Source organism: Cyprinus carpio, unplaced genomic scaffold (genome assembly GCF_018340385.1).
Source record: "Cyprinus carpio isolate SPL01 unplaced genomic scaffold, ASM1834038v1 S000006746, whole genome shotgun sequence".
Classification (NCBI taxonomy): domain Eukaryota; kingdom Metazoa; phylum Chordata; class Actinopteri; order Cypriniformes; family Cyprinidae; genus Cyprinus; species Cyprinus carpio.
Window position 1 is genome coordinate 1,034,049 of NW_024879345.1, and position 20,943 is coordinate 1,054,991.

At 35.7% G+C, this 20,943-nt stretch overlaps 1 protein-coding gene across 1 annotated transcript in view; it reads right to left on the reverse strand.

The window, feature by feature from the left end:
• ascc3 (activating signal cointegrator 1 complex subunit 3) overlaps positions 1-19,707 on the reverse strand; it is a 168,847-nt gene extending 149,140 nt beyond the window's left edge. Inside the window, exons 1-5 of the mRNA XM_042755765.1 lie at positions 19,583-19,707; positions 18,623-18,730; positions 14,639-14,789; positions 6,091-6,674; positions 1,771-1,891 (exon numbers count right to left, since the gene is read on the reverse strand). Of these exons, the coding sequence (XP_042611699.1) occupies positions 1,771-1,891; positions 6,091-6,674; positions 14,639-14,789; positions 18,623-18,712 (946 nt within the window). The 5' untranslated portion in view covers positions 18,713-18,730; positions 19,583-19,707. The remainder of the gene's footprint in view (positions 1-1,770; positions 1,892-6,090; positions 6,675-14,638; positions 14,790-18,622; positions 18,731-19,582) is intronic.
• Between the last annotated feature and the right edge of the window lie 1,236 nt (positions 19,708-20,943).

Sequence of the window (20,943 nt, forward strand, 5' to 3'; positions counted from 1 at the left end):
TCTCACACTTCGCAGTGCTTATGAAAGCGACAGTTTATTTTTGTAGCTGGCTATAGATGGGTTTATGTGATACTTGCGGTGGAAGACCTCGTGCTGTGTTTTTTAGCATTATTTACTTGATGACATCACCACAGACAAACAGCTTTTAAAAAGGCTGCATGCTTGTTATGTGCGCTTCTTGTCCAATCATTAATGTCTTTAAACCTCAGGACACTAAAGCTGTCACCATGTTCAAGTGCTGATGTAGAGCACAGAAGCAAATGACCACACATCCTCACAGGAAAAAAAAACAAAAAAAAAACAGAGGTGACAGACCAAGAATGTGCGAAAAAAAAAATATTGTATTTTAAACTAAACAGCCTTGTGATGTTCTAAGAAAATGCAGTGCTTCCCACACATTATATTAACAGCTATATTAACGGCTGCCCAAGTATATTTGGAGAAACATGTTTGCTTTTATAATTTTTATCCTCTTGAAACCATCCGGAATCGACTGACTAATGGAAAATCTCCCCTCGCCCTACACATTTCAGATCTGCTCGTTCTGTGTGCTGTTACTCCCGCTGACATCCCCTCATGCGCTGCAGAGACGTGGTGGATATCTCACAGACAAACAGGGCCAGACAGAGCGGGCACTTCAGTCACATTTGCGACTAACACAGATGTGTGCGAACTGTAAAATGTATTTAGGAGCACGTGTGTGCATAAAGAAAAATCCATCTGGGTGACTTTTCTTAAATTTTATGTCATAAAAAGTCCAGAGTTCAGACAAACAGCTGATCTTCAGGAAATGAAGGTTAATAGAGAACGTTTAAAGACTAACACACTTACAGTGTTTTGAGAAATGGGCGGTTGTAAAGATTTATGGAGGTTAAAGGGTCAGTGGCCTCATTTCTCTCTCCATCTCCCTTCTACTCACTCTTTCAGATGGTCTTTCTTTATTTTTAAATTCTGAACTTCTTTTTCATGCAAAAAGGCTCAAAGTCAAAGATCACACGGGTCTCTGAGATTAGCATTAGCTAGAAGAGAATGGCTTAAAACTGTGGATTAAACTGCCCACTGCATTAAGACTGGACCACCTGACCACCCACTTTTTCCTCATCCTTGGTTCCGGAAGTATTTTCTCCAATAACTTTCTTAGACTTTTTTTTTTTTTTCTGTTAAAAAAATCCATAAAAGCAAGCCATTTGATTTGTTACAAGAATCTAAGCCTCCTTAAAACAAGTTACATCTACTCAAGAATCTCTCTTGAACAAAAAAAAGTCTTCAGAAAGTATTCCAAAATCCTCCCAGATGAATCACAACAATATGAACATAATTTCAAAGAATAAAGAACTTGAAATTTAGAAAAAGGTACATAACAACATACATGGAAAAAGAACTATGGATTCCATAAAGCATGTCTGGATGGGACAGTAACGGGTAACAATGGCTTTTCTAGTTTAAGTGGATTTAAGGTACATATCTTCTAGATTACAGGTAATGTAATTTTTCAGCTTGAACTTGACAGTTACACACAAAAAGCACCATTTGATCATGGTAGGCCCGTCTTGAAAAAGTTTATATACTGAAATCAATTTATCTATAATATAAATGTGGGAGCTTTACTTTGTGCTGTGTTCCTACATTTCCATTTGTGTAATTTGATGACATTTCAATTATTCTATATCAATGAAATAAATTGATGAGTTTTTTTTTGTGTTGTGTTACAAGAGGAGATATGTGCCATGTTTATGCTGTGAAGTCCTGAGAAGTTGCTACTGAGCTCACCTGAAGTGAAGTGAGGTCTGCTATCCAACGGGACGGACACCAGGGAGTCCACAATATCTGACCTTCTCTGAAGGAGTTTGGAGATCATCTCAAACCCCTGAGGACCTAGAAACTCAAACAGCTGACAATGAGAGAGAGAGAGAGAGAGAGAGAGAGAGAGAGAGAGAGAGATGAATGTGAAAAATATGAGATTAGATACAAAGGATGTGTGCAGATGTGTGAGAAGTTTACACAAAAGAGCAACCAGAACACATTCAGTACTGCAATATGACAAAACTACAACAATCAATACAAACTGTGTCAAACCTAAGTGATACAAAGTGCTTAAAACAAAACTTAGAATTTGAAAGATTTGAAAGAACTTCACACATTTTGGCAAATCAGTGGCCATTGTTCTCCAAGTGAGTCATCTGAGAAGGAAAGAAGACCTGAGTGGATCCAGTGTACACTGCTGAATCATTAAAGTTCAGTATGACTGTACTTATAATTTACTGTGAAATGCAGAAGCGATGGGACTTTATAACACGTCACTAATCATAAGTACTGCACTGTGCAAAAAAAAAAAACATTCTGAGAGTTACTTGTTTGGGTGTTATTATGGGTTTTGTATTATTTTAATGTGTAGCTATTGTGAGCATATGCGTATGGAACAATTGTAGTGTTATAAGGGATGTACTAAAGCTATACTGATACTAACAACAAAAAAATATATATAATTAACATGCAAATCAAATCAAGTCAATCAAATAATATCTTTAGTACTGTAAAAATACTGTGAAGGTAATTATCTTAATGCACCTAAAGCTAAGCTACAGACAAGTAGAGGCAAAGCTCTTAAAGGCAGCAGGAAGGATGTGCTCAAGGAAACTTAATAAGTTGAAAATCACCACAAAAGCAACGGTCTAGTCTCATGCATAAATCAATTTTGCATAAAGAATAATACATATAGTGTTGAGCAATCATCTCTCAGGGGAACTGCAGTACGGCAGATACTGAAATGATGAGCTGCAATTGTATGCTTTATGATGAAACAATGACACTGACAATGTTAATTAAATTAATGAGAACAGTACTGGGGGAAATTGTGGTCCAATCGAATTATTATGCTGGACTTCTTCAATTGCCTCTCTAAGAGCAGTTTTTAGGGATAATGCAGATTTTTGCTAGTGCAGTTTTTCCTTTCCCTACATGACCAATTGAAACATATCAGTAAAATAAATCAAAGAGAAAAACATTTTGCATCAAAACTATCCACCCCTAGTGCATGCAAATTTTCATCCATCTCTAAGGAAAGTTCACAAAGCTGCACATTTTGATCCTTCATGTACTATGATGTACAGTAAAATACATCCTAGAAATGCATGCACACACTGTACATTTAAATTCCATAGCGGCAGCAGGACCCAAAAAGAAGACAGGACTAAAAGCTAAACTTTTTTTATTTAAATGCGTTTAGCCTATATTGTTATTTTGCTCAGTGTTATTTGTTCATAAATGGGTGATTTTCACAAAAACTTGAGAAATGTCAAGGTCATAGGTCACACTAAAATTAAGCCTATTTTTGCACTCATTAAGGTTTTTGTAGAGTGACATGAATTTTCTTTCCCCTAACTGTTAAGTCTTATTTATATTACTCTAATTTGACTATAGAGACGATATCTGTCAAGCAAACCTGTATATCATTTAGAGTACAGATTTTAAATGTGAATCTAAAATCTACCTGTAAAATCAAAATAACCAGGTATCCAAATATGTTTTTTAGCTGCTATATTTTTAAGCGTTCCATCAATCTATGGTTTTCTCCAGGAAAAGCAGTTCTAAAACACCTTTAAATTAACTTTATCGTCTAATCTCCCCTACTTTTCATTGCTCTAAACATTTGCTTTCATAAATGTTGTGATTTATGAAGTACACGTGAAATATTAAAAGCTGCTCTTCACACTGTCACTGTCAGGTTTAATGGTAGTGAATGGTCAGCCTCTTAACTTTCCTGTTGTTGACTTTGGAGTAACACGTGCAGAGAATAGTGGAGAGACGGACACACAAAGGCCATCCCACATCTAAATGTGTCAGTGGGATAGCTGGCCTCCAAGTGTCAACTACGTGAAGAACATTAGAACAGGATGGAACTCAGGTACTACAGTGCTCAATGTTGGCACAGGGGACCACCGCTATCATCGAAGATTACACATCAAAAACAGCACACGACCTGCATTCTGAGCCTACGTTTTTGCAATACCACTTACAAAGGGACTATGAAGGCATTACTGTAAATATAATGTCACACTTCCTGCCACAGAATAATAACAGTGACATAATTCACCAAAAACATTCTGTAGTTTCCATAGATTTCTTGATTTTTCTATTTTTAATTTTTTTTAATGTTTTCGTTCAACAAAACACACTGTAGTGGACACAGACCACCTAGAGTGCTTGTTCCAATAGAACCTTAATGCAGTCCGGGTCATAGTGTTTTATAATTGTAACCTACACAGTTTTTTGGGGGGAGGATAAGGACTTGTCATGCAACCTGTCCATGTTGGCACCTGCTTAGTTTGGTCAGTTATCATCTAACAAATACAATTTCACAATCTTTTTCTATAAATTTTAGAGCTGTCAAAGGACAACACCATAACTTTTTATGGTGGAATAATTTTCTTTTGTTTTTGTTTTTTTAATTTATTTTTTTTTCATTATTTTTTTTTGTTTTTTTTTTGTGTTATTTGTAGTAACTAATTGGTGTTAATGTTCACACACACACACACACACACACAAAAATAAATAAATAATAATAATAATAATAATAATAATAATAATAATAATAATAATAAAATAATAATAATAATAATAATAATCACAAGCAGCTAACCACTTTATTACGAATGAAAAAGTCATTAAGGTTTTCTTTTTATATTTTTGGAAAAAAAAGATTCTTGTGTTCACCATGTAACACACACTGGTGGTCAAAAGTATAGAATAATTAAAAAGTTTAATGTTTTTGAAGTAAGTGTCTTATACTCACCAAGACTTAATTTATTTGATCAAAAAAAAATACATTAAAAGCAGTAATATTGTAAAATCTTCTACAATTTATAATAACAGTTTTCTATTAGAATATATTTTAACGTAATTTATTCCTGTGATGTAAAGCTGAATTTTCAGCAGCATTACTCCAGTCTTCAGTGCCACATGAGCCTTCAGAAATCATTCTGATATGATGATCTGCAGCTCCAGACACTTTTCTTATTATTATCAATGTTTTGTAGCAGTAAACACATTTTTTTTTAACAAAAAACATAATAAAAGAATGTGTGTATCTGTCTACCTTGAGGATTTGTGCATGCATATCATACCAGAACACTGCTTACCAGAAAGGCCTTCAGATTCCTGCGGGACTCAATGAACGCAGTATGACTGAGCGATATTCAGTTTGCTAAACAGATCTACAAGTGGGTTTATTCACAGTGGACAACACTCTAGGGTCACAAAAAGTCATTTGTGCATGTTATAATTAGTTGCAAATATGAACTTTTAATGCTGAGGCACGAGGTTACAATGGAACATGACACATTTTCCTTTTTGAACAGATTTTTATCAGTTCTCTGATCTTTGACAGAATTTATCATTTATGCTGATGTTCAGTCACTGCACTGAACCAGACAAAGACAAGGTAAGCCAAGTTTATATTATATATAAATATACAGTGTGTGTGTGTGTGTGTGTGTGTGTGTGTGTGTGTGTTTGTTTTTATTTTATATAAATATACAGTGTGTGTGTGTGTGTGTGTGTGTGTGTGTGTGTTTTAAAATCAGACAGATAATACAGAAAAATCAACTACAAATAACTATGTGTCTGCTACTATTTTTCAGATGTGCTTGTATCGAATCACTGTGTATCGATATAAATGATATTGCCTCATTCCATATTGTTTACAAAAAATGCATGATAATAAACTATGCACCCCGGGATGAATATCGTTTAACTTCTAAGAAATAAAGGGATATGAAATAAAATAAAAAGAAAAGAAATGAAAGTCAGTGTTAACACCAAAGCCAAAAGTTAGTTGTATCATCAAGGCTGATTTATTGGCCTTTATATATATATATGTGTGTGTGTGTGTGTGTGTGTGTGCATTTATAGCCTGCTTAAAACCTTATGCACTATGTGAGTGACAACATATCGACAGTAACTAACTCCAACCAATTTGCTCAGCAAGATTTCAAACTGTTTTTTTTTCCACCATGACAGTAGTTTTCTTGAAAGATACAGATATGAATTTTTATAAATACATTTATAGATTTATTTACAAACATTTCTCACCTCATTTTGTAGTTCGTCATCACTCCTTGTGGAGGCAAGCATCTCAAAAAGAGAGGTGGAGAGCTCTTCAGCACTGGACGACACCATATTTCCCTCGTCCAGGTATTTCTCCACCTCTTGTCTCAGGATGGAGCTGTCTGCGTTTCTCCGCTCCAGTTCTTCTGCTGAGTAAGCATCATCTCTGTCACTCCCAGCCTTCCGCTCACCAACATGATTATTGAGGAAGCTGTGAAAGTCCAAGTCCTGCTCCGTATCAGTCTCCTCTGACCAAGGCAGAGGATCCTGAGCATCCAGCACATATGTGTCAAATGAGAAAGCAATGTTCCGTCCAAAGATAGAACTACGGTTCACCGTCTTAAGAGAACTCTGTGTTTGGATGAAAGCATCCACTTGAGATTCTCCAATCTGGGCCACTAAACGACCCACAGCTGCACAAGACACCTCCGCGGCAGAGGCCGGAAAAGGTCCAAACATCTGTTTTATGGCCCTGGTTTCCTCGTGACCGATCTGGTCTTTGTTGTAGAATGTTTTAAACAAGAAGACTCCCGCACTTTCAATGGTGTCCTGCCCATGATCTGTACTGACTGCAAACATGAAAAGGAAACACAGACACTATTTGTTTACATGCACAAAAACACATATGTAGGTGTTCAGATTTAACCTGAACTAAATACAGACTATACTACTGTATATAACAGTTTATTAAGAGAGAGAAAATTCCTGTTTTTTTTATCATATTGCTACAAGGTTGCTAGGGTCTTTTGGGTGGTTCCTAGGAAACTGCTAGGTGGCTTTTTATTGGTCATTGCAGCAAAATTACAGACACATTAATGCTAAACTCCTCTATCTTCCTAATAAACATTTCTGCCAGAAACTCATTTAGGAGCAAAGATAGCAAGTATCTGTAAAATGGCACCTGCTCCCAGGTTATGGATTATCATGCTTGCTTTAACAAGCACCGCTTATACATTCCAAGTCTTCTGAAACCATATTGTAGCTTTGTGTGGAACAGACAGTGATTTACTATATTTAAGCCAAAATGTAAGAATATATACTTAAAATCGCCATTCGAGTTCAACAAGAGAGAGTAAGTCAAGTTATTTTGCAATGATGATGGTGGGAATTTTCATTGTTGGTGAACTATTCCTTTAATACATGCTTTGAAGAAGTGCTTGTGAAAAATGGCTCGAAGGAGACTTTGTATGAGTCAGAGACATGGTACTGTATCTGAGTTGTGGCATACGAGAACATTAGGGGACTCAGTGCTGGACAGTGTTTGCAGACTCTACAGTGTACTTTATGTAACAAGAGGCAGACTGCAAAGAACTTGAAGGACCTCAGGATAAAGAATATTGCAGCAGCTAAAAAAGCAATACTGTGAAAATGAAAACTCAAGCAGGAAGATGCCCAGTATGAATCCCAACTAAGCCAGCAGGCATGAGTTTGAATGTTCTCGTTCCCGTGTTTACTTGAGGTGTGTCGACTTGAGGGACTGTACTCCCGTTGTTGTCAAAAGTAGCCACACATGTTTTGGCCCACCCTTCATTCTAAATGAATTGTCAGCTGCATGAGATGTGTTTATACTGTGTGAGTTTGGACACAAAGTCTTGAATTCTTACACACGTTACAAGTCATGTGATCACGTCAAAGCAGTTAATACAAGGTATGAATGTACTGCCTGGCAGGCCAACTACAATCACATGAGCGATTGTGCTAAATTTGAGTAAGCTTTCACAGGGTCAACTCTGTTTATGCCCTATTTTCACCAAAAATTATGAAATTGTTGAAAATCACATTATTTTTGCACCCTTTTAATAGTTTAACATTTATTTATTTATTTTCTTTTTTTTTTATTTGATATTGTATATAATACATTTTTAGATTAAAAATGGTTGCTTCTAGTGGACACTTCTGTGAAGACAGATTTATTTATTTATTTTTTCATTTTTAAGGTATGCATAGGTGAAATATTATCTCAGTTGGGATGTAAGGACAGTTTGTCTAATAGAACAAGAAGGATTTTTTATTATTTCTACACTGCCTAATTTGTCTGTAACAGTTGACAAAAATACTATAGAAATCAGTTTTGTTTTTTGTTTTTTTTTTCATTATAAGTAAACAAAGGAAGTAACTTGTGTTTGGCAGTGTGTGAATTGTTTTATTTTATTTTGTTTTAAATAATGTAATGGTTTTCTTTTAGTGAACAGTTTTTTCATTAACTTTTTGAAATGTGAAATGTATTGTGCGTATATTGTGCAGAAAACAGCATGAACATTAAGTCCATAGTCAGTGTGATGAGGTTTCCAACATGTTTAAAAACTGGAGTTTGGGTGGGATCTGTAAAGTACTCAGCTAAGCTTCCAAATTCTCTCATGTGTAGCGTGAACCAGACAAATTAAAGATTCGATCGGGAGCCTGGTTGAAACATGAGCCGAATTCCACAGAAAGGCAGGATGTTGTAAATCAACTCCTAGCACCACAGTCTGATAACCAGCCAACGTCTTTCACAGAACAGCTTTCAACATTAACACTATTAGAACAATTATTGACAATTTCAATTTGAAGAAGAGATTGTCTAATTTGGGGCAAGTAATCGAAGAGATGGACAGTCTGACCCTCACGTGTAAAGCCATAAGAGTAAACAAGATCGTTGGATTGACTTCCCCCCACCTAGCAGAACCAGACTGAAATTCCTAAGGAGACCTGTTAACCCCTCTGGTCTTCACAGGACATATCCTTACTCCCCAGAATGGCACAGAGAATGCCTTCCAATGCATATATGCACCAAAATGAACTCAAAAAAGACTTCTAAATGGATATCAGTCCATTGCTTAACTCCATATCATACATGAACCCACACATTTGATTATAATATTTCTAATCTCTTATTGTGTATGTCTTTTTAAATAACTCTTGAATTGCTTAAGGGATCATATTCATGTTTAGTATGTGTGTGTTCGAATCTTCTTGCTTGAAACGTTTCTGACCATCAGTTATTTGTCAAATGTATCATATTCTTGTCATAGGAATCATGTCCAAATTATACCCTGCAAGAGCGGGAAAATTCGGACCTCGTGCTTGATAAGATAACATATGATTTATGAATGGGTGGGACAAACATTGCAACACCCCGAGAAAAGACAATATCTAATTGGTCAAGACAACATTTGAGGTGTGGCCAAAATGCCAGTTTAAATACTCAAGACACCATCAAACTTTGCTTTTAGCTTTGAGCTTGCGTTTAGCTTTTGCTATCAGTCATGCCGGCTTTCAGCCTGCTTTTTAGCTGCTGCTTTTAGTCATGCTTTGTCATCACTTTTAGCGTTCTTCGAGCGCCGCTCCAGCGTGCTTCGGCCTGCACGCCTGCTGCTACTTAGCCACGATGAGAAGAAACACCACCTAGTCTCGTCAAACTTTACTTCTGTTCTTTTACTTTAACTTCTTTTCTTTTCCATTTGAGAGTTTCGTGTTCTGAGTTAAGTTTTGTAACGCCGTGTCTCCGAGTCTGACCTCGAGTGCCCGTTCAACTTCAACCAGCCCACAACTCCGCATCGTCAGCCTACGCCCAACCACGGGTTTCCCAAGACATCACTTCAACGACTACTGAACTTCCAGCCAATCAGCAACCTCGGGAAACCCCCTTTTCAGCGACAACAAAGGGAACCCTGTTACACAGGCATCACAAGTAACGTACCTCGAGACTCTGATCTGTACTGGTGTTATCTAATATAATTTTAACCTCATTGAGGAACTCAATGCGAGGGTTAATTAATTGATTGATGGTTGTTCATGTCTATGCAATTTCACATATTGCTGTAAACTTGGGATTCCACATTTTCATTCTCTTAAACTCATTCTTCCCTAACTTTCTATCCTCCTGCAACTTGTGTGAATGTGTGAGTGTGTGTGCTTATGTGTTAGATTAGTTTATATGTCTTAGATTTATCTAATAAAGCCTTATTTATATTGAAAAGAGAAGTATCTTGTGTTTTGCGCTCACAAGTTAATGTCTTAAACTGCCGATCTTGTTACTGTGCTAATTAATATGTGTTTTCACTATACTTTGGATATTAATATCCAGCGCAGATTTGATGTTAAACGGCTCGTTCAGTGAATCGCTGGCCGTTTCAGTGATCAGCCGTGAAACAGTGATTCTGTTCAAATTCCCTTTAAAATCTTAAATGATTCCCTTTGAGCTAAATTGACCTGTTTCCCTTACACATGTGATGCAGGTCTAAACCATATGAGCTTCAACATTGGACACAAGATTTCTCCTGATGAAAGAGAAAAAGCTTGCAAGCTCCAAAACAGCAAAACAAGAAAATAATAATAAATTAATATTATATAAAATATATTTTTAATGATGAAAATGTAAATTTAAAATTTATATAAGATTTGTCAAATATGTTGTGTGTTTAAATAATGTTTTGATATGGATGTGGCGTATTTTGTTGTTGTTCTAGTTATTGATATAATAAATAGTTCTGTTGCATAGAGTTTGATCTACTCCACTAGCTAGCATTTAAAAGCAACCATCATTGATCCCATTTAAATTACCATCAGACAAAAATAAATCTTGGGCTGCATAGAGTTTGCAAATCAGAAAGGGGAAACGACAGAACCTGCATCAACATAAAATCTGAACCACATCAGTAGATATGGAACATATGACATTTTTTCCTGATATACGGTTTGTTGGAAATTCCTCATATTGTCAGTAGGTCTTGGTGAACCGGTGACAGTGACAGATCCCCACTCACAATGTGATCACCAGTAACCAAGAGGATTTCTCAAACCATCAGTCTCATCTCAACAGAAGAGAAGTGGAAGCAAAACTACTCTGCAGGCAACATGCAATTTCATTTTCAAACACAGAATGTAATAGAGAGGCCAAAGTTCTATAGCTTTCAAGAATATTACGGCAAGTCACACTTGAATCTTAGGAGTGAGATTCCGGAAGGAAACAGAGTTTCCATTGATTAGAGGTAATATGTGGCCAATAAGAAGCCCTCCTCTCCACAGGGCCTGTAGTTGTCTTATCAGATGGCAAAAGACATGTGTTCCTACAAAAGACATTCACACGGAGGTGACCCTTTTCCACAATGATGTTTAGAACGCCATTCTGTCTTCTCTCCACTTCACAAAGCAGAGAGATCAAAAATAAAGAACATGAATGTGGAATGGTCCTACAAGTTCTTAGGAGTTCGCCATTACTCAAGAGTGAACAAGACAGACAACACATCGCCGTTGTTCAGGAAAGGATAAGTCTCCAGTTCCAGCCTAGAGTTCCTACCCCACCCCAGATATTCACGACAGGACCAGAACATCAAGATTAAATGGAGTGAAAGCGAAAGATTCAAGATTCATTCATGGTTATTTAACCACAGCAGATCTATAAGGGATCAAATTGAATTAGATTCATCAGGACAACTATATAATCACGAATCATTAGATGCTAAGTGAGCTGAAGACATGTGGAAAATGATCCTGACCTTAAGGTGGCTCAGTAACCCTTCTACCAGTGCTGGATTTGATTAGTTCTTCACTGTATTAGACAGAAAATGAACCAGAGCAAAGTTACTGCAAAAAAATCTATTTTCACAGTTGGCTGTTAACCTTTACCAGAAGACATATGGTAAAAGATTACAGAATTGAATTTTGATATGAAGAGCTGCATAAGGGGCTCTTTACATAGATGAATAATCATCAAAATATATTTTAATTTAGAAGATGAACTCAATTATAAAATATAAAACAATTTCACTTATTTTTTCCCAGCACAAGTGTCTGAACAAAGAAACGTGGATGTCCACAGGCCCCGAAAGGGTTACAAAACCTTTGATAAAGTCTTCAGCATGCATAAATCAATGTTCAGGCTTGAAGAATTTAGAAGAATCTGATTATTATTATCTAACCTGAAGCAAGAAGTTTATTCAAGACTGTTAAAAATGTAAAAACAAATCAATGAAATGAAGCTGTTTTATAAGGGAAAATAGACCAAAATACCTTCAAGTCAATTGCTGCTAAAAGAGAAGCCGACATTCAACAAAACTGGTGATTGCAGGTTCAAAGTGTTCAATATCACATGACATTTTAAGTGTTATTTCATTAGATCTTCTTTATCTGTTTGTCTGATGTCTAGGATACATTTTAAGGCAGAAATAACTTGAATAAATTCTAAAAACTTTCTTACTAGTGAATTTTTTTTTATGGTCAGTTAACTGTTTTTTAGGGGCGGAGCTTAGGTGGAGGCAGAAAGATTCCTCTGACTGCTTCACTAATGCTAGCTAGCAAGTTTAGTTTGATTGTTTTTTTAACAATGACTGGAGAAAATTTGATTTTATCTGAATATGTAATGTCACTCACTGCCCGGAATCATGATTGTTATTTGAAAATGTTAACTTTAACGGAAGAAACCAGATTGGCCGTCTCATACACACTCACTCAATGGATGGACAGGAGTGGCCTGACACACCTACAGGTAGAGAAACCGAGTGCATATAGTAAATAGAAACTGAAGAGATATAAATCTTTAGATGCCTATAGACCAATTTGGTGTTTGCAAACAGTGATGATGTTTTTTTGTGGGCGGGGCTAATCTGGCGGAAGAAAATGACAGTTTTAAAGAAGCAGTCTATGGAAGCCATGGAATAAAAGAATAAAAAAGGTAATTTTGAGTTAATATTTCAAAATTCTGACTTTTTTCTTCCAAATCCGAGATTATATGCCACAATACTAATAAGAAAAATCAACTCGTCATTTTCTCTGTTCCTGAATCATGAGTTTATATCCCACACTTCTGGGTTTTTCCCCCCTCAGAATTGACAAAATTGCAATTGTTGAGTTAAATTGAGTTATAAAGTCCCAACTAGGAGATATAAACTTCCGAAACTTCCGAAAACAAGTCCGAATTGTGAGATAAAACAGGTAAATTTTATAGGTTTAAACAGTTGGCTATTTTATACTGTAACTGCAGGACTAATACAATATGTCCCCTATGAACTGAATATTTTGAAGACCTATTGTTTAAATCAAATTTATGCTTTAAAATTAGGGTAATCATAGCAGGTTTCATCCATAGCCTGTCTGTTTAAACGTCTGCATTTAGCTTCAGACGGCTTCTTTGATGACAGTATTCTATAAAAATTATTTGCATTCCAATTCGGACAACCAAAGGCACAATACATTTTTTCTCTTATTCCATTTTACCCGTTTCCCTCCACTTGTACCCAGTGTTTTTCTGCCACCAAAATGTGCGCACAGCTGCATGTAACGGAACTGCGTTCGCCCAATTTGTCTATAACTACAGTGTTTCCCATACATTGATTTATTTGTGGCGGCCCACCACAATATCAAAACTAACAGAAACAAATAGATTTTCCAAAATGATTTGACTTCGTTGAATAAACTTGAGCACTGCACGTTTCAAAAACGAAATGCGGCGCAGCTGTTTTTATATGAATGTGTCTTTGAAGGGAACCGACTGTCTTCAGAAAAGCTTCGATGTCATTTTCATTTCATCTTTCCTATGATGCCTGATAAAGTAGCACTTTTGAGCGCCGCACTGCTTTGATTGCAGGCCTTACTGGGGAAACGTCTAGTTCTGCCGCTCCAAGAGCGCCTCCTGCTGGCAGAGAATGAATTTGCATTTTCAATAAGCCAGTCTGATGTTTTAGTTCAGACCAAGTTAGTTAACTTGTTCCCCAGCTTTTGATTAGATGAGCATGCATGAGAAATGTTTAGACTTGTAAGCAAACTATAATACATAAAAGACAACAAACAGTTTACATGAGCAATTTTGCAAGCAATATAACTGCTTGATACATTTTTAAATGCGAGCAACATAACTGCAAGTAGCACACCACCCAGAATTTCAAAATAAAAATATAGGCATATGTTCATACAATAATGAGAAAAATTAATTAGTAGTCTGTCAACAGTGCAAAAAAAACTGCTTTAAATAATAAATATGATTGGGGGGGTCTAATGCTATTTCATGCATTTGGAGTTATTTACACTGTTAAATAGTTGGATTGTCATGCGATTCTCAAACGATTTGGACATTTGACAGAGTATTTCTGTGCCAAATGCACTCCTTCCGGGTTTGAATAAGTTTCCGAATAAGTTTAAAGCTCCGCCCACAGCATGCCTCCAGGAGCTCAGCTGTTTTCGTAGAGAATCGTGAAGCTGTATCTTTCTTTTATAAATCTGATAAAACTAAAGACTCTTCCGAGATATGAAGGATGCAATACTACTATATAGGTACTCAAGATTAACATGAGGTGAAAATGTGTGTTATGTCCCCTTTAATAAACAAAAAATAATCATTATACTCACATTAAGATGTGTTTGGTAAACATAAACAACCTACAGTTACAATATCTACACCAGAAGCATTTGGTTTGTCACATCAAAACTAACTTCAATTAAAATCAATGAAGCTGTCTGCAATGAAAGAGCCCATCTGTGACAGTTTGCAAAGTGCACTTTACTGTAATTTCACTTATATCACTGTTTATGAAACACACCGAAGATATGAATTACCTACCGATCTGTTTGGCTGCTTGGAGGATATTCTTTAACTCATGAGTGGCCGCCGGCTGATCTTTCTTCTCCAGATGTTGGGTGAAGAACTGAACTATCTTCTGCCATGTCAGGCCATCTTGGGCAAATATTTTCTGCCGTTTCAGGCGCTTGGTCTGCAGAAAGTTGCAAAATTTAACAAAAACTTTAATTCAAACAGAAAGGACATTTCAATGTACACTGTTTATTAAAAAAAATTTATATTCAAGCAAGACAATATACCGAATATTCATGCTATATATGTGCAATGACTGAGGCAGGTTTTTACTTTGCCACTAAGTTTCCTAAAGGCCGCATCACTTGGTTAGTTTCGCAATGCCTTCCAACGTGAAAGTATGTTAACAAGACAGATGCAATAAAAGTTGCATTTGATGCATTTGCATTTTACTCAAAAATGTTAAAAGAAGTGCTCACATCGCATGTTCCATGTATTATGTATAAAGTACACTACCCTTTTGGGTTCTGTTCTGTTCTCTTGAAAGAAGTCTCTTATGCTCACCAAGGCTGCATTTACTTGATCAAACATATAGCAAAAACAGTAATATTGTGAAATATTATTCACAGGTTATACACACACAATTTTTTGGTCTGATTTTCAAGAGAGAACCCAGAGATTAGGTTTGGTACTCACACTGTACATAATGTGACACATTAAGATTAAATATAAAAGTAAAATAATTATTAACAGTGATAAGAGTATTATTGCTTTGTAATTTAATAATAAGTGTGATAATACTATTGTAGTATCGTTTTCAAACCTAAATTCAGCATGCTTTTATTTTGGCAGGTTGAAGTAAGTATATGTGCTACCAGGTTTAGCACTGCCGAGTGAAGCACGTCAGTGAATGAAATGTCAGTTTTGCATTTTGCTCTGAAACCTTCAGCACATAGCCTAGATTTATGCTTTCAGTTTGAGTGGAAATCTTATACAGTATTACAATTAGTCAGTTGGTATGCAAATGAGTGGTCTGAAAATATTTAGACATCACTTTTTTTTTTTTTGATTAATTCAAAGGGTTCAAAAGAATGTGGGAGTCAATTTCTGTACAGAGAAATTCAATATAAATTCTCTTTTTGCTGCAGCGCGTCAGTCACGCTGATTTAGTACAACTGTGTTCATATGACTCGAGCCCCAGACCATCCTTTTCAGGCAGACTCGGGTACAGTTTCCGGGTGCGCACACAAATTCAGAAAACAGCATTTATGTATTTTTTGATCTATGTGAAAGTTATTTGAGATTATGTGTAAGAATTATGTTGAAATTAAGTTTTAATTTTTATTTTTGTGAAAGTAAAAAAAAAAAAACAGAATTGCTATATAAGATAGCACAATAGACTCATTTAAGATATACATTTCTAAATGTAGACTGCGTTTATGTCTCACAATTTAAAGATCAAAGTCATAATTCTGAAATATAAACTCAGAACTGTGAAATTGAGAAAACAGGTTGAATTGTGAGATAAAAAATTATTCCATATAAATATCAAGGTCTCCATATAAATAACAAAATATGAAAATGATGAAAAACATTGAGATATAATTATTTTAAATCACCCATTCCTGTGAGACTAGCAAACCTGAAATCATTAAAACATTACTGAAACTAGTTCCGCTGCACACAGCTGAAGGGTACAGTGAAAGGGTTATTTGAATAAGGGCCTCAGTTTGTGATGTCTGCTCAATAGGTCGTGTCACCAGGTCAGTAAGTAAATTAACACCACGCCATTGTATCAGCACTTCAGAGCACTCTCAAACTCAGCATTATGAGTGAGGGCTTGGAAAAAGAAATCTGAATTTAGAGACGAGCAAAGAATTTGCGCTGAACTGAGGCGTGGCTTTCTGCTTCCACAAAATCCAAATAAAAACAAAGTCAAGAGAAAGAGATTAAAGAGAAACAGAGCGGTCAAAGCTCATTTAATACACCTTGAATCACACTCTCAAGGTCAAAGAAACACGATTAAATGAAGTACAGACAGAGGACATCAGATTAGAAAGAGACAAAAGCTGTTTTGGCTATTAATTAAAGCGATATAAATCTGTAGGCTGATATTATCAGCATAAAACAGCACTTTGCAGATATATCTGTGGCCTTAAATCCACTTTAATTCATATATCACAGCTAACCCTCTGGTTAAATTTCCTAACTTTTGCTGATTATGTTCCAAGCAGTGGACGTGACTACAGGTGATTGATAAAAACAGTTTAGGCATTGCTTGTCCAGAAAATGCCATAATAGCTACATTTCTTGCATTTCCTTAAGCTTGCCCGTGCAAAGTCACCATCACAATCCTACGGTGTTGTAAGGGCCAGGGTAGTACTATGCTTTTTTTTTTTTTTTTTTTTTTTTTTGAGTTTCTGCAAGTTTAAAATCTAAAATGGTCCTGTTTAAACCTGGAATTAAGTTGGTCAGCCGAGACACATTGCTGTTTCTGTTACACATCCATTTTTAAGATTGGATTTCAAGTGATCTGGTAACCTGTTTCACTATTTCAAGAGGAACTATCTTTTATTTCAGTGAAGTAGTTGTATTAACTGAATTTTAATTGTTTTTTTTGTCAGAAAGCTAACAAATGTCAAACCATGTTGGACCCCATTAACACCTGTAACACTGTCTCATTTGAATCTGATGTTAACAGGTAAAAACAACCTCATACAGGCCTACTGGTCCCTAGATATGCTTCAGCACCTATGGAAATTCTCACTTTTATTCAGCAAGAATACATTACTTTCTTTTGAACTTTCAATTCAAAGCAAAAACATATCAGGGTTTCCACAAAAATATTAAGCAGCACAACTGTTTTTAGCCGTTTTGATAATAATAAAAAAATGTTACTTGAGCACCAAATCAGCACATCAGAATGCATCCAAAACATTCAACAATGAAAGTATTATTCACAATAATTTACTAGGGCTGTGCAAAAAAATCGAATGCGATTTTCATGCGCATCTCATCAGTAAAGACGTTCCTGTAATTAGTAGTATATCTCCAGCATGTGCGTTAAGATCAGGGTTGCCAGGTTTTCACAACAAATCCTGCCCAGTTGCTTCTCAAATCTAGCCCAAAACTAGCCCAATCGTGTTTCCAGGAGGTTCCCCAATAAAAATTGAATCCAATTTTTGTTGCCAATTTGTGTTGCCAAGTCTGTGGTTGTTTTTCATGTCCACGGGTTGAAGCGACCCCAATACCAATAACGTGATATTAAGCCCGTAAAATGCGAATTTTACCAAGGCAACTCTGCCAAAAAACATATATTTTAACCCCGGGATGCAATTTTTATCGGGGAACCTCCTGGAAACGCAATTGGGCTAGTTTTGGACTAGTTTTGAGAAGCAATTGGGCAGGATTTGTTGTGAAAACCTGGCAACCCTGATCTTAACGCACGTGCTGGAGATATACTACTAATTACAAAAGCGTCTTTACTGATGAGATGCACATGAAAATCGCATTCGATTTTTTTGCACAGTCCTATAATTTACAAATTAAGAATACATTTGTGTACAGTATGTGCATGTGTGCGTGTATACATGCACATTATAAAAGCCATTAAAGGAATAGTTCACCCAAAAATGAAAAATCACTTACTCGCCCTCAAGAACATAAAAGAAGATAACCAAACAGCAGATGAACCCTACTGACTTCCACAACTCTTTAGTTAGACGAATTCTTCAATATAGCTTGTTTTGTGTTCAAAAGAACAAAGAACTTCATACAGGTTTGGAACAACTTGGGGTGAGCAGCTAAATTATGACCGAAGTTGAATTTTTTGGGTGAACTAGCTGTAATAAAAACAGCCAATTACACAAGCATCTGATTGCATCAGATGATTTCTATATTAACGCATGCACCAAATTTCAACATACATTAAAACTTAGTTATACAAAACTAAAATATGACAAAATATTAAACAAATCATTAAACAAAGCTCCAGTTGAATTCATGTTGTCTTACCTTCAGATCATAAATGTCTTGTGTTAAATCCTCCTGTTTGCTGACATTAGAAAAGGAGCGCAGGGCTCCAGTGAGCCGAGGAGGAGACATGGTCGTCTGTGTACAGACCTATTCATGTGAGAATGAGGACAAGTGTCAATACAGACAGCTCCTTTATGTGTCTTTAATGGAGCAGACGCTATAGATCGTATCAATTCATTTTATTTAGGGTGCATAACACCCAACACAAAATCACAACAGACAGCTGAGAAAAAAAAAAAAAAATAAAAAAAAAAAAAAAATCTAATTACATAAATTGACATCCAAAATCAAATTTATTCTGGGTTTTGTTAATTCTCCTCAGATCCCTCAGTTTGATTATCTGTTCCATAACATTTGAGAAACAAAAATTGTTCTGTCACAATATATTGTCTTCATTTTAGTATACATACTTACTGTTTTATCATTTAAAACTTAACCAACCTTATTTGTGAAATACACTGCTTCAAAAGTGTGCTTGTGCTATTACAATAAATGGCATTTTATCTCATTTGAAGTGTCAATCCTTTCTGTCTGTGCAAGTATAAGACTGTCAGACACTGCGAACTGCTTAATGCTGATCTAACAAGTTATGATACTGATATAGATGATATTTTAATAACTACATCCGTATAAGATGTCTCATTACGTGTTTGTTTATCTAATGATGACAACACAGTATGATTACAGCAACTTCATTATGTAAATAACTTATTAAACACCACTTCACGAAACCACACACACACACACACACAGTGTCTATAAACAAAGTCTATAAACTAAAGGATATAAAGTGTAAATTTGGCCAAACCTGACCAAAACAGAGATAAGCAGCACATGACAACAGAGCTAGCGTCTGTTCTCCAAGTTCACATCAGTGTAATGAACAGCCTCGGCACACAAAAACATTGTTCATTTCTACTAATAAGAATGGTGACTGACCACGGATAAATTAAAGTTGATAGCGGTGAAGAGTTTGAGGTAAAGTGGACCCTCTCAGCTGGACCCGTCAGAACAGCGTCAACCGGCGTACATGCGGCAGGCTCATGGCGCGGTGCATTATGGGAATTGTGGTTTTGTAAGGTTACTTCACGCCCCTTTTCAACGGTTCAGATGTAGTTAGTGGACTACAATATCCGATATAACGTCAAATGCGGAAACAGCAAAGGCAGCAGAAATCAAACCTTGATAAACTGATGCTGCTTATTACAATAAAGTTCTGGCTGACTCAGAATAATGTTACAGTAATGTACATATCTAATTTAAACGCCTGAATATTAATGATTAAGCAGGATCTGTATTTTTGATTAATATGATTTTGTTGTTGTTGTTGTTTTTGTTTTATTTAATTTACATGTATAAACAATGTATACTCTTCAAAGGACTATTAGTAGCCTATATGATTTTTGTTGACCAAAATTCACAAAATTAGCATAAATTTACATAAATTTAGCATAACTGGCTTTCTAGGACATGCTTCTCAACTGGTGGGTCACAACCCAAAAATTATAAGGTCATGCTAACTGCAATCAATAAATCAATCAATACATACATAATGTCTATACATACATACATAAATAAAACTCAGGTAATCATATATTAATCAGGATTGTAAGCAGGCAAAATATACCTGCTTACCAACTTTCCAAAATAATATTACAGTTTTTCTCCATCACTTTGGTGCATTTCTCAAATCAGAAATGAAATTCTCAAAACTACTTGTACAACCTCCACATCATCTAGTCATTTATACACATCATAAAACCAGTTTATCATTCTTTTGAACAAGCTGCGATTGCTTTTGTACATTCATTCAATTGATTATGCGCACTTATCTGCGGTTTCCTACATTATCATTACATTACTACATTATTTTTTATTTTATTTTTTACACATTATTATTAGACTTTTTGTAAATGTGGCATGAATTGTGCAAGTGAATCTTGACTAATGAAGAGAATGTAGATCAAGCAATGATAAACAACTTCTGTGAAATAGCTCAAAGTTCATCTCATGAATCTTCAGTTGGAAAGCATTTACTGTATAGACAGAGCACAACACAATAGTTACACATTCTGACAGTGGACTTATTTTTATTTTCATCTTTGTGCCTATATTTCTTTTTCCTTTTCTATATCACAATGACATTTTAAAGGGTTTTTTTTTTTTTTTTTTTTAACAGTGTTATTATTTATTTATTTTTTATTTATTTATTTGGTCAGACCACTAGTAAAAGTGTAACTGGGAATTCTATCCAGTCTCTTTCAATCAATATCCCACATACAGTAATGTGTAAATTTGTA